The sequence below is a fragment of the Alligator mississippiensis genome, chromosome 5 (assembly GCF_030867095.1).
Source record: "Alligator mississippiensis isolate rAllMis1 chromosome 5, rAllMis1, whole genome shotgun sequence".
Taxonomy (NCBI): Eukaryota; Metazoa; Chordata; order Crocodylia; family Alligatoridae; genus Alligator; species Alligator mississippiensis.
This window is the reverse complement of record NC_081828.1, coordinates 215,631,105-215,646,264: the sequence shown is the minus strand read 5'-3', so window position 1 is coordinate 215,646,264 and position 15,160 is coordinate 215,631,105. Positions and strand designations below refer to the sequence as shown.

The window sequence follows — 15,160 nt, the reverse complement described above, 5'->3', positions numbered from 1 at the left end:
TTGAAGAAAATTACTAAATTGAAAAGCAAAGCTGAGGTGTTTTACTCTTGTTCCTTGAGCTACTCAACTATACCTGGTGGCCATTGGGATTCTGCGTCTTTGGGTGTTTCATGACAAAATGAGACTGCCACAGTAGGTCTTTCCTAATTTGTCTATGATCACATAGGGCAGGCATGTCAAACATATGGCTCATGGGCTGGACTCCACCAACAGAGCATCTCTGGTCCACTGGGCTACCAGGGGGCACCAGAAGTTGATCCCCTTTGGTCCCACTGGGCATAGCCATCAGCAGGGAGCTTGGCTCATTGCTGCAGATCCTGTGCTCCTGCAGCCTCCATTGGACCCTGTGCTTTTTTGCACATCTTGCTGCAGCGTGTCTAAAATTATTGAGCTTGCTCCACAATGGGTGTGGGAGCTAGAAGCAGGGATAGGTCTCATCAGGGGTTGAGACAAGGAGTAAGGTCTTCACTCTTGTAGTTTATCACCTCATGTAACATGGGGGCCTGTTGGATAAGACAGGTAGCCATTGGCAGTCGATTTATGATCCAGATACCTTGTTCCAGGTGGACCCAAACCCTCAGGCCAAACAGAGCCTTTCCATTTGATAATAGGCAAATTTTATTGATAGAATAATGCAAGCACTTCTATATATCTACCAAGTCTAGGGCTGTCATCAGAGTCAAGATATATCTGGCCAGGACGTGAGCTTCACTCTGAGGTTCTCTCTTGAATGCCAGCAGCCTGGAGGTCAGAGACCGAGGCCCACCCCACCTCCCAATGGGGTGGATGAGACGGGCTGCTGGTCTGCCCTCTGTACATGTGGCCTCAGGTTTCCTTCTCAGAGACCCTTTTGGGGGACCCTTCTCAGGGACTCTCATTTACAGCTGTGATGGACCCTTCCTACTGGCAGCTAGGTGTAATGGTTCCATGGTGTAATGGTTAGCACCCTGGACTTTGACTCCAGTGATCTGAGTTCAAATCTCAGTGGGACCTGTTTTTGCCCCCACTCTGACCTTTGTTTCTAAGCTCCCTCCAAAGGTAGTGCAATCGCCTACCCTGGAAATCTTCAAGAGGAGCCTGGACAGTCCCCTAACCCCCAGCTGTATTTCCTGCCTAGTGTAGGGGGGCTGGACTGGATGATCTTCCAAAGTCCCTTCCAGCCTTAAAATCTATGACTCTTCTCAGGGATGGGGGCCCTTTGTTGCTCTAAAGTCCCTTCTTTTGTATTCTTTCCCCCTCCTGATGACTCTTCATCCATGGCTATCACTGATTGGTTTCTCTGTGGTCGTCATACTGTCCACATTCTGTCCTGTCAGCATAATCCTTTGTTTTACAAGCCCATCACATCCTAATTTGGACTTTCCGGGTCTTCTCCTAATTTGGTCTGTTCCCCCAAAACCAGAAACTCAGGCCCCCGCTCTCTTGTGCCTTGTGAGCTGCTGCCACTTTGTCTCATGTTAGCGAACAGTGTGGTATATACCCACAGTTTCCCAGGCTATGTGTATATCCATTGGCCTCGTTGTGTTAGACACCCTGTCTGCCTTAAAGGCTGTGAGTACTGTGTGACTGGGCCTTTAGAAATCAATTAACCTTTGCTGCTACCCTGGCCCATTATTTTAATGCATATATATATTTACCTACAAGCCAATTTCCAAAAACAAACCTCTAAATATCATTTTCTAGCTATCAGTAGTCGTTTAATATTTACTAGCTGCAAACAACCTTGTCATGCATGCTGAGAGCATACTTTTGGGGACATAAAAGTAATAAGCAAGCCAAACCATGCTCTTCATCTGAGCTACAGCAGTGCAGGTGCATGATCTGTCACACATGATTTTATCAGCGGCCCTAGCTACAGAGTTGAAATGCAGAAGCTTGTCGTACGTTGACAGCTCCTTGAGTCAAGAGACAGCTGATGGGAATCAATAGAGCTTCACTGATATCAAATGAGGATATACATGTGAAAGTTGTGTCATTTTACAGTGCTTTTTAGATGACATTGGACCTTACTAGTACCAGGAAGTATTACACCTTTATCGTTATTTCATTTGAAAATTGTTTTAATGCCTTTAGCATCCGAGAACCTGTCTGTGTCTAAACAGCCCGGTTTGTTCTGATGGCTCTTGGTGAAGTGTTGAGATGGCCACAAAGCAAAATGGATAATGTTCAAATCCAGGTAGAGGTTTAGCAATGTGGGCTGTCTCTATCTCTTTGTCCCTTTGGGCAAATGAATTCTGGTTTCCTTGAGTTACAGCCTTGTCATTATACAGCTCCAACACCTCATTAGATAATTCTCTTAAGTCTAGAGATAGGAAATGGCTGCCACGTGCTTATTTCATAGGCCTTGCATTCAGAGTATCAGTTTAATGAGTTTATTTTACAGGCCTTCAAATATTCCCTGGCTCCACGCTATCACACAGTGCAGTATCTTACCAACGCAGTGTTTCCATTTGGAGAAATTTTATTTTAATTCATTTTAAATGTCCCTGGAGACTTTATTAGAGCTTCCTGTAAGAGGACAGGGAGTCTAATACAGGGGGAATGAAACAGGCACTTAGACTTTCACTCACACAGTGCTTGACTTTATAAATGAATTTCACTCACATCACGCTTCATATAGGGCAGCCCATAAAACAGACCCCGGGATCAATGCCCCGTGTGTATATAAACAGAGGCTAATCATTTAATTTCTATGGCTTTCTGTCTGATTAGTCACTGAGCGCAGAAAGGACAGAACCCCTGTGTAGGGTGCAAGCCCCATCTCGGCAGGATTGCGCTATAATGGATGCGTCCTTGGGGACGCCAGACGTGCTGAAGGGGTCGCTTGTGTTGTGGATTTCTGGTTATCCATGAATGGGTTTAACACACATTTTCCCGTTTCATTGACAGAGTGAAAACCAGGATTTTATTTTCTTGTGATAGGAGCAGCAACATTTCCACGGCCCTTTGCTAAGTTGGGATGATGCCATCTGAAGCCAGTGCAGTTGGTCCATTGGGTCATCCCTAGGACCATCCCAAAGGCAACCCACCCACATCCTTGGGCTGCAGAAAACAAACCCTGAGAAACAGCAGCTCTTCTGCATCCAGCCCCGCAAGAAGCATCTTGGTTTGGGTAGGGATGCTCAGGCAGAGTTGGACTAGATGAGCTCTGGAGGTCTCTTTTAGCCCAACTTCTCTATGACTCTATGATCTTCGTATGCCATATGGCAGCCTCTTCTTGGGATCAGTCTGCCCTTCAACCTAGAGGTACTGCCAGGCTGACCTTCAGCGCAAACTCACTGACTAATTGCATTAAAACCCCCTTAGATTACAGCAGAGCCTTACTCTGGATGGTCTCCTGAGCATCTGGAGTTTCCCCCCACCCTGCCCCCTTTGCCATGTTTTCAGTACACACCCCAATGTCCCCTACTGCTCTCCCTTCTGCACCCTACCTCCTGTCTTTACTATTGATAATTAGAGCAAAGCCAAGCCAAAGAGACAAGTAGCTGTTGCATGTCCAAGAAAGGCTCTATTTGAGTTTCCTGTTGTTCTAGCAACCAGGCTGCCCTCCTCCTTGTCTCTCCTTTTTCTCATGATGTGTAGCAAGACCAGGACGGGGCAGTTCACGTGGCTCAGGGTACTTGAAAGGGGCACCTACCACAGCATGTAGCATGCTCTTAAGGCAAGGTGTAGACATACCTGTGGATACTGGTGCAGATGTGGAGGGTAGCAGGTATGCCTCAAGCACCTTGTTCTGTTGGGGATGGTCTAGTTGCCTAGAGGGGTTGGTCTCATCATCCATCTTCGGACACACAGATAAGACAGTCACGGAAGACAACCACCCTTGACTGTGAGGGATTGCTGAAGAAAGAAGAACTGCCTAGAGAGGATGACCATCCTCCAGTGCTGGTGTCCAACTCACCCAGCTGTCTTGGCAAGATCTGGAGCATGATATCCTCACTGCATGGAGGGGCAAGGCAAGTGGCGGCAGCAATGGGACAAGAAGAAAACCTTGTGCTCTGCCTTATGGTTTCTGAGGTAGAAGAGGACAGTGTACCTCTATGGGCATTTGACAGATATCCTATTTAGAGCTGCTTTTAAAGTAGAGCAACCAGAGGAATTATCTGGGATTTAGGGGGACCCATGCGAGGCTATGCCAATTCAAGCCAAAATGTAGAGAAGACAGATTCACAGGCATATCCACCAGACTCTTTACATTGAGGATCAGCAGCAGGTAGAGATGAGCCAACACTAGGCATGGGTTAGCTACAAGTGAAAGATGACTGCAAGGGGTATTCGTATCCTGCAGAAACCACCTTTAAATATTGCTACGCACCTTATAGAGGAAGAACAAGTCACCCTCTCGTGGCAAGAGTTTGCAATAACCTGCTCCTTGGAGAGGAGAGATCCCGTCCCCCATTATTTAGGGATGATGTTCCACTGTATCAGAGTTTTTTTTCTTTCCTAACTTTTTGTAGCCCTGCTTTATATCACTAGAGGTACCTGCATTCTCCATAGAGATCTTGGGTCCTTTTCTGTTACATCCTTCTGAGCTCCTGGCCCCAGCAGTATTTTGTGGCAATGAATGCTTTTGTTTTCAAGGGATTGTACTCATCTGCGAGTTTGTTACAAATGATTCATTTTGCAAGGCCTAATTTGTGCCTTCAGCTTGTGGGGGACAAACAAGGAGGAAGCCTGGCATGAATCAATGCGCCCCCCCCCCCCCCCAAAAAAAGTGTTGCTTTATAACGACTGAGGCTCCAGGCCTAGGATTTTGTGGGATGAGTATAATATTATGCCCGTCCTGCTATCTGGGCAGACAGGCAGAGAAATTTAAGGCTGCCTTTAATTTCATTTCCTTCTCTGATCATTGTAGACCCTGTTTTTAGTTGCATTGGAAGCGATGGTTAGTATGATCTGAGAGCCCCCATGACACGCACACATCCTGCACGCACATGTTCGCCCCGGTGAAGAAGTGGAGGGTGGACTGATGCCATAAAGCAGTCTGGGATTCCCACCCCCTCCACTTTGTTTCTCCTCAAAGGAGAAGCTCAACTTCTAAATTAGCATAACATCTTGTTTGTGTTGCAGCGGCGAGGAAGCAAAATTAATATGACTTAAGATGCCAGGCTTTGAATGCGTTTCCTTCTTATCAACGAATGAATGAATATGTATTTCCAAAGCACCGGCATGTGCAAACGCTGCGGTGTTTCTCAAGGGAGGGGATACATTCTCTGCGGTGCTTTGTGACACATATTCTTAAACCAAATCTCAGGGCCAGGTTTTCTCTCCATGCCAATTAAACTGAGGTACTGAATACTGACTTGGGTCTTAACAGGAGAATCAGCCACATCCGCAGCTTTTAGATGTACAGGGTGAAATGGATGACATTTATGCACCGTCTAAGCGTTCCCAATGCACCCTATGCTCCGTGGATATAAATCAGTGCGGTGCTACTGCAGCTATGACTGTTCATGCCAGCTGAGGATTTGGCCCCTGTGGGTGTCAGAGCTGAAGTTGGTGCTCTGAAGGATTGGCTCAAGGTTTGACATTTCAGTTTTCCACTCACTGGATACAAAGGGAATTCACCGAGCGAGCAAAGAGGGAGCAAGGAAAACGCTTGGAGAAAGTATAGTGACTGAAGCTTCATATTCCCAATCAGGGGAGTAAAATCAGTGGCTTCTGACCTAATTACAGAAGCCAGAAATGTAGCTGGTTCTGAAACAAAGCCATGCTGAAATGGGGTGAAAGTATCCTGAAGCATTTTATGTTACTCTGCCAAGGGTTATCCTGCTTCCTCGAGTCCGTGCTTTGACTGCAGAGCCTGCGACACACAGATTACAGAGAAGATCTATATAGAGATTTAAGATAAATAGATAGATAGCTACAATAGGTAGGTAACAGTTAACAAAAGCCGGCAACACAGAGATTATGGAAAGCGCAATAATGATAAAGGAAAACACTTGGGACCTCTCTGGTTCTTGTCGGAAAGATGGGGCTAGCATTTTTCTCCCTCTCTGGGGTCTGGGTGGCAACACACGGGGCATGATCTGATCCTGCTTCTATTTTACTCAGCTTAACATTAGAGTAGAAGAATGTATACATATACAAAGTGCTTCTACTCTTCATTTTATATATATATATATATATATAAATTTATATAAATATAAATTTATATAAATATATATAATATATATATTTATAATATATATAAATTATGTATATATATTACATATATAGAGATATAGATATAGATACAGATATAGATATATCTCTCTATATATGGATATGTATAGATAGATATCTATATATAGATATAGATATATGGATACATATATAGATATATATATCATTATATATATATAAAATGAAGAGTAGAAGCACTGTTGTATCAAGAGCTATGATTCAGTCTCCTTTAGTATCTTGCTTTGTTGGAGGGGTTAAGCTTGAGGAACTGCAGCCACTTTCCACCCCCAATATGAACCCTGGGTATACTCTCGTTCAGCCTCAAGGTGGAAAGCGTCAGAGACTCAAAGGGAATTGAGCACCTATCTTCCTGAAAGCCAGACACATAAGTGACCATTCTGCCTTTGGAAGTCTTCCCACAAGTTTCTGTGCCTGGATAAAACTACTCCATGCCTAAGAGAAGAATATATCCCTCACTTCCAAGAATCACCAAGAGGAATGATTCATCTTGCATGACACAGGAGGTTCATTAGTTGAACACGATAGTCCTTTCTGGCCTTAAAACATACCTATGAATACAATATGCTTTAAAAGAAGAAAGAAACACCCTGGATACCCAACTCCCAGAGTACCCATCCTTCCATTCAAACTGGTACCAATGTGCAGAGTTACCCTGTGAGTTGGTCAGCCAGGAACTATATCAGTTCATCATCGACCCATTGCCTGAGCCAAATTGGAATTTCATACCTCTTCCTTTTCTATTATTCTGAAAGCAAGAAGGAGACACATTTCAAGAGCTGTTACTATCACTTTCATTATTGCGCTATTATCTGACAGCAAGTTCCCTACAATTTGCAAGGAAGCCGATGCCATGCTGGGTTTAGCCGTCTTCTCTCAGAAGCATTTAGAATAAACAACCCTGGCTTTCTCAAGCATTCAGAAATTAATTTTCTCCCCCAGCTCTTAAAGAGGCGTCTTTAGATGACAATACTGAACACGGAAAACAAATTGTTTTTCATTGTGAGCTCCACAAATTTCCTCTCGCCCAGGCTGACACATGGGAAAAATAGAAAGTCACACCTGCTCTTACACAGGTATATATAAAAGTGTCTCATTATTTTTTCTTTCCTGTTTAATTTTGTCTTTCTACTTTGGGATGGGTTTTGCCATGTCAAATCTATTTTTTTATGTATTGCATTCTTGTATAACAATTCTCAAATTGATATAATTATTTTTGCTCCATTTTCTTTCTCTGCATGCATGCAGCTGTCATCATTCTCTTGGAGATTAGACATAAAGGACTGTAGTCTGATCTGTTTTTAGATGCCAGGGGGATATTTGCCTTAGGGGGATAGCTCAGCTTGGATACCTCAACCCAGAACTGGGATGCAGCTGCCCTCAACTACAGGGGTTGCTGCTGTCCTTCACCCTGGTAAGATAGGTTTTGGGAACAAGTTTAAACCTTCTCCCATGAGAAGCTAGGAATCAAGACACGTTGTGAGCTTTCCATCTCTCCAGCTGGGCCCATTTCTGCAGTGTAGCCCTCGGTGAACTGGGAGCTCTGGGCAACATGGAGGACTAGGCTTTGCCCCAAATAGAGTTTGCTACTCGAGGTCTGTGCAATGCAACATGCAGGAAGAATTGAATCAACTCTCTCAGTGCGTCACTGTTCCCCATTAGTGGTGTGTACAGCTGCTATGGGTGTGGCTAATAAATGGGGGACTCTAGTTCAAGTAGCAGAGGTTCATGAATGGTAGAGACAGATGTTTCCAAAGTGGGGCCACTACAAACATGATCCTGGACCTGTAGGCTGGGCTCCAGGGGTAGAAACTGGTGCAACTTGGACAGTGCCTCTGATTCCAGGATGATACCGGGCGGAGAGTCTGTCATTTGCTGTGTATCCTTCTTCCATCTCAGTCGACATTAAGAGATTCAGTTCCACATGTTAAGTGGATTTAAATGCCTCATTGACGTACTATTCCACCCGACCTGAATTCCCCTTCCAAAAAAAAATAATTCATGCAAAGGTGGGTGGGTCTTTTTTCTGCTAGCCGCCTTTGGTGACTAAGTCTGAAGACTCAGATAATGGTGGGGTACAAAAGTAGGTACATTCATGATTTTTTTTTCAGGAACTTGAGCAGGATGAAATAGGACCACACTTAGGCACATCAGTTCAGAAGCCCTCCAGGTGGGATAAACCTAGATGAATTGGGAAGCAAGGTTGATGAAGATAGGCAATATCTTCTATTGAATCAAAGTAGTTGGGAGATGAGAGACAAGCTTTGGGGTTTCAAGCACTCTTCACTGGGGCCGGAAGAGAGGAAGACACTGTCCAAGCTAAATGCAAGTTAGGACAATTAATTGTTCCCCCTTTAACTAACTGTGTTCAGCAAAGTGTGCAGTGATCACCTGTGGATTGGAGACAAAGCATGGGAGAGGTAAATTATAATAAGCTATAAAACCAAGTTCTCTGTTAAGACCATGTTTTTTTGCGGTCAAGTAAAGCTATGGATCTGTTTCCAGGCCCATCATCTGAAGGCATTGTATGGATTTCCTTTGCGGGCAGGGACTGAGCAGTCAGAAATGGAGTGTTTTGTTGAAATGTATTCTTCCATTAATGAATAAGTGTTTTTAACCTTTTTCTGTTTAGCTAATGGCTGTTTAGTTTCAGCTACATCGTTTTCCTAAGGGCATTTGGTGCACTTGATTCAATATATTGCCTGTTGGGATCTGTGAATCCCAATGGGTCTGTTGGGGTGAAAGGGAGTCGATCACTCTGGCAATGGAGATGTGTCAACAGATTTATGGCTGGCAGATTTCTGACTCTGGCAACTATACTTTTTTTGGTGTGTGTTGGGCAATGGGCATTTCACTTCCGATGATGACTGGTGAGATCGGGGGACTGTTGGAAATCCAGAAGGAGAAGATACAGGCTTATAAACAGCTATAAAGACATAAAACTACATCGAGACAAGTAATACTGAATATAAATTGCCAGGAAGCCCAGTGGTAAGCAGCTAATTGCAAATTTGTAGTCAAGTCCTGCTTTCACTGATACTTTCCTCAAGATGCCAACTGAAATGAAAACCAAAGGGGAATGTAAACTAGTGGTTGCAAATATATGGGATATTTCTATAAAGACCCCAATTTTAATTGATAAGGGAACTCAATATGAAGATAATCAACATTCTAATACAGCTGTACGACAAGCCATCAAAGCTAAAACCATTGGGAACTATATTGTCTGTTGTGTATAGACATGGACATAGATGTAGACGTAGATAAAACATGGCAATTGGTTTCATGGCACATCATTTATCTCTCTTTCTCTGATACATTGTGTGTAGGTGGATAACAAAGAGGGTATATGTAGCTGAGATTTGGGTACTTATTTTCTAAAAACTCATTCGCTAACACATTTTGCAAATACCAGCCTAGACACTCCACAAATGTTTTCACCTCAAGGCACAAACGTTTGGGGAGTGCGTAGATTGGCACTTAAAAAAATATGGTAAGCTCCTTGGATTTAAGTAGGGAATCAAGTAACTCAAGTCTAAACAGGACTTGAGTTTTCCTTGTGTCGTTTGTAACAAAAAGTGAAAACTAGAGGAAACCCCCACCTCAGGTGAAAGAGAGAGAGAACCGGAGTGAACAGGAAGTTTTCACACAAAAACCTGTATCTCTTGGAAGGCTGTGCTTCCATGCAGAGATCTTGAACATCTTCAAGTCCCAGAAGTTGAGAGTCCTCATCAACTCTGGACTTCACAGAACCAGAGTCACAGTGAGGACCGCTTGTAAAACTGAAGGCAGCATCACTGGTAGTAGCACAGAAAATGGTATTTATTCTAGGTTCATTATACAGCTTCATTTAGACTCATAGATAATGAGGGTTGAAGGGACCTCAGGAGGTCACATCTAGTCCAACCCCCTGCTCCAAGCAAGGCCAGCCCCAACTACATCATCCCAGCCAAGGCTTTCTCTAGCTGGGCCTTAAAAACCTTGAAGGATGGAGAGTCCACCACCTCTCTGGGTAACCTGTTCTAGTGCTTTACTATCCTCCTTGTGATAAAGTTTTCCTTAATATCCAACCTCAGCTTCTCTTGCTGCAACTTGAGCCCATTGCTCTTTGTCCTGTCATCTGCCCCCACTGAGAACAGCCCAGCTCCATCCTCTTTGCAACCCCCTGTAGGGAGTTAAAGGCTGCTATTCAATCCCCTCTAGTCATCTCTTCTGCAGACTACACAAGCCCATTTCCCTCAGCTTATTCTGTGAAATCATCTACCCCAGCCCCTGAACCATTTTTTGTTGCCTTTTGCTGGACTCTAATTTGTCCACATCCTTTCTATAGTGGGGGGGCCCAGAACTGGACACAGGACTCCAGATGTGGCTTCACCCGTGCCAAATAGAGGAGAAAAATCACTTCCCTTTACCTGCTGGCAACGCTCCTACCGATGCAGCCCAGGATGCCATTAGCTTTCTTGGCAGCACGGCCACACTGTTCAGCTTCTTGCCCACTGTCACCCCCAAGTCCTTTTCTGCAGAGCTGCTGCCCAGCCAGTCAGTACCCAAGCTGTACCGGTGAATAGGATCGCTCCATCCTAAGTGCAGGACATTGCACTTGTCCTTGTTGAACCTCATGAGATTTCCTTTGGCCCACTCCTCCAATTAGTCTAGGTCTCTCTGAATCCTAACCCTATACTCCAGCATATCTATGTTGAATCCTAGCCCTATGCTCCCCAGCTTGGTGTCATCTGCAGACGTACTAAGGGTGCGCTCCATCCCATCTGCTAGGTCGTTGATGAAGACATTGAACAAAACCAGCTCTAGGACTGACACCTGGGGCACTCCACTTGATACCAGCTACCAACTGGACATTGAGCCGTTCACTACTAACCTCTGAGCCCCACAATCCAGTCAGTTTTGTATCCACCTTGCAGGCCATTCATCCCACCCAGGCTTCCTTAGCTTGCTTGCAAGAATGTGGGAGACCATATCAACAGCCTTTCTAAAGTCAAGGTACACCACATCCACTGGTCTCTCTGCATCCAGAGAGCCAGTCCTCTCATCATCGAAGGCACCAGGTTTGTCGGGCATAATTTCCTAATCGCCACTTTCTCCTCCAAGTGCCTAGAAATGGATTCCTTCAGGACCTGGTGCATGAGTTTTCCAGGACCTGAATTAAGGCTGATCAATTTGGAGTTCCCCACATCCTCTTTCTTAAAAATGGGCACTATATTAGCCCTGCTTTAATCATTCGGGACCTCTCCCAATCACTACGAGTTTTCAAAGATAATAGCTAGTGGCTCTGCAATCACATTGACCAACTAAACTCCCTCAGTACCCGCAGTACTTACACAACGTATTTCACTTAAAAAAAATAAAGAGACCAAGCCTTTCGGAAAGTGTACTCACTATCGATCTTCAGGAAAGCATTTCTCCCAGAATTTAAGAGGAAGACATAGTGAGATGCATGCAAAAGGGAAGAAAAATCTCCCATGTGGTGGAGCTGCATCTCAAACACAGCATGGGCCATTGGCTAAAGCAGTGGTTCTCAACCTTTTGGCTCAAAGCACCCCTCGTTGGTTTTGCGGCATCCCTCAGAAAATGCCAGCTCTGAGTTTTCACTTGTTTTATGACTTTGGAAAAGTAATAGAGCTTTTTTTTTTCTTTTTTCTGTTGCACTGAACTCAGAAAACCCACAACATGTCAGGATGCTTTTAACACTCTGGATTCCTATTTGAAATCTCTGGGTTTACCTTGCAGATCATGATTGCACGCTTGTGGCACCCTTGAAAGGACCTCAAGGCACCCCAGGGTACCACAAAACATCATTGGATTAATGGGTTTCATTCTCTGAGTTACGGCCTCCAGAAATGTCTGAGGTTTATCCATCTATGATACCCACAAGGATCAAGTTAGGCTCAAGTAGTCTTTGTAAAATGCCTCAAGATTGTCGGTGGAATATATCACAGTTAGACCAAGCGCTTTCCTAGTGTTATAACGTTTGACAACTCCATGAGCACATCCACGCACTCCTTATCCACTTCAGTCTTTCAGCTGGTTCCAGCTCCTGTTATCAGTCAGCTCTGTCAAGTATGTAGTTTTACTCACAGGCAATGCTGCAGCCAATAGAGAGCATGGATGCAGGGTGGTTATGGCATCTCGCTATGGATCCAGAGGCATGGGCTTGAGCCTTGCTCCAAATTGGTGCCAGCAAATGCTCCCAGTCAAAGCTCGCTGGACACAGCACGTTCCCCGGGACTGGCGTGCCTTAACCACACTAGCCCGAAGGGCTCAGGAGGGACCTTTGACTTGTTTCACAGCCGATTGGCAGGTTTTCCTCCAGAGGGTTAAAAAAAAAAATCACCTCTGTAAGAAATGGCAAATTCATCTTGAAAAAAATATATCAAGTAGCATCCCATAGCCTGAATGTAGGGAGAGAGCTCCTCCGCCTCCCTGATCTCCCCATGCCTGTTCTGCAGTGCTGCCCATGCTCAGGCAGGGGCACGTTCATCACACGTCTCTGGGCCAACTCACTTCTTCTGTGGTTTCTTTCCGGAGGCCTTGTTTCCACCACCTTTCCCACCAGCCTTACCTCCATCAGCTTCTTTGTCACCCTTCTTCCCACCTCCTTGCTTCTTGTCACCCCCACCCTTTTCTCCTTCTTTCTTTTTGGTCCCATTTTTCTCCTTCCCTTCCTTGTCTTTCCCTTCCTTGTCTTTCCCTTCCTTGTTCTTCCCTTCTTTGTCTTTCCCTTCCTTGTACTTCCCTTCCTTGTCTTTCCCTTCCTTGTTCTTCCCTTCCTTGTCTTTCCCTTCCTTCTGCTCCTTTTCGCCCTCTTTCTTCTTTGATTTCTTGGAAGTTTCTTTCTTGTCCTTGTCCTTCTCCTTGTCCACTTTCCCCGACACGGTGGGCACCTCCTCCTCCTTCTTCTCCTGTGATGTCTGAGCTGTAGAGCATAGAGTAGGGAACAGAGAACAAAAAGTCAATTACTTTTGGGTGGCTTTCAGCCAGGTCCTGGCGACCACTTGGATGATCTAATAATCCCACACCCTCTATATTTCCTTTTTGCACCTTGATTGGCTGCTGTTATACCCTAGTGTTGCATTAACGCTAGGGTATAACTTGGAGGGACAGGGCGATGTTGCATAGATACCTTGCCTTGACACTATTGTAATCAATGAGAATAACTATCCTTGGCTGGAATGGAGCCAGGATTTGGACCCAAAGATCTCTAAGCATTTTCTATAGGTGAGGTATGGCACGCAACCCAAGGCTAGGGAGCGCTCCCCTTTGCTTCGTTCCTTTTAGAGCCAGGATAGGGTTTTCCAGGGGGTTGGGATGACCCTGACTATAAAGGCTGGACTCAGTTGTGAATGCAATTGTCTCTGTAGTGAATCATAGAGAAGTAGGGCTGGACGGGACCTCCAGAGGTCATCTCTGTGTGAGGCAGGATCATCCCTATCCAAACCATCCTATATGGGGCAGATAAGGGAAAATTCCCAATTCTTCCCTTTAAGACTTTCCCTCTCATACATGCATGCACACACACACACACACACACACACACACACACAACAAACACACACACACATGCATGCACACACACACACTTATCCATGCAAAAGACATGTCCACTCAACCTTCCAGTTAGTGATCAATCTCCATTATCACATGGGTCATTAACTCTGATTTTACTTGTTTCTCATTGATTTAGGGACAGATTCTAACACCATTCCCCATCCTGTGGTACCTCCTTCCATAAATGCCCACTGATTTGTTTCCCCTAAGGGTTTTACTGGAAGAGAATTGGAGACAGGAAACCTGAGATCTTTTCCTGCTTCTGCTACTGACCTGCTGTGTAACTCTGGGCAATTGCCTTTGAGCTGGAGTTGCCTATAAGTAATATGATGTAGCACCTAACTTATAGGTACTGGGTCCCCAGAGTAGAAGCCAGGGCCCAGAATTATGCACCTCCGCTCCTGAGCATATCTAGTACATGGGGACAAGAAAAGGGCAGGAAAGAAGGAGCATGGGTGTGTGGTCAATGCACATCCCTTGGTGGGAGGAGGCAGGCTATGACCCCTTCCTTGGACCCTGGATAAATCATAGCAGTAACACCAGGAGCAGGAAGCAGGGCCTATGACTATCCCACCAGTTTCACGCTTTAATTACAAAATCCTGTTCCTTCTTGTCCTCTCTCTCAAAAGCTTCAGCAGGATTTGGGGGAGGCGGATGCTGCTCAGAGCATAGCCCATAGCCCGGCAATGAGGATACACTCCTGGGAGGTTTACAAAGTAGTCATGGGGGGACAACTGATCCAGCTCACAGGACACATGGCACCAGCTCGAGTCATACCAAGGGCCATGTCCTGCTTGCACCACTCATATCAGACTAAAGTGAATGACTCGCATCAATAAGACGACATTACACGCACAGTGCTAAGCCATCTCTTATATTTCTCCAACAGCAATGGCACCCTCTATGTACAGTCTTCAAAACACAGACCCCATTCACAGCTCGGGTCTTCCATCCATAACCATCCATCAGAGAGGTGCAAATATTAAAAGGCAATAATATTTAATCCTATGTGACAATCATAACATCATTGTGATTCATTTGGCACTTACACAGTGGCTTTATCTTTGAAGTGCTTAATCAGTTGGTAATTAAAACAATTTGCTTTTTTTCCCCTTGTCTGGGTTCCTAGTCCATGACTGGGGCTACTAGGCATTACATAAATAATAGTGAATAATCATGTAAATGATGCATAATAAATAATTCATAATTATGCAAGGTGAATGCAAAGTGCTACTACATCAGTGTGGCAGAATTTTACATTCCCTTTGCATAGGTGGACCTTCTTTCCATTTTAAACATCTTCAGTGTAAATACTGATGCAAGGGAAGTCACCTTTGTCCATCTGTTTGCACCTAGTTTCATACTTCAAGGACAATATGGTTTCCATGGTCATTCCTACTCGTTCAGTCTCCTT

The 15,160-nt window shown here is 44.8% G+C and overlaps 1 protein-coding gene and 1 non-coding gene across 2 annotated transcripts in view; one reads left to right on the top strand and one right to left on the bottom strand.

Annotated features, from left to right (window-relative positions):
* The first annotated feature begins 921 nt into the window (after positions 1–921).
* TRNAQ-UUG (transfer RNA glutamine (anticodon UUG)) lies at positions 922–993 on the top strand. Its single transcript has one exon. It is a non-coding gene; the product is annotated as a tRNA-Gln (tRNA).
* Positions 994–9,345: 8,352 nt separating this feature from the next.
* Positions 9,346–15,160, bottom strand: part of TMIE (transmembrane inner ear) — a 45,738-nt gene continuing 39,923 nt past the window's right edge. Inside the window, exon 4 of the mRNA XM_059729250.1 lies at positions 9,346–13,114. Coding sequence (XP_059585233.1) covers positions 12,699–13,114 — 416 coding nt within the window. The 3' untranslated portion in view covers positions 9,346–12,698. The remainder of the gene's footprint in view (positions 13,115–15,160) is intronic.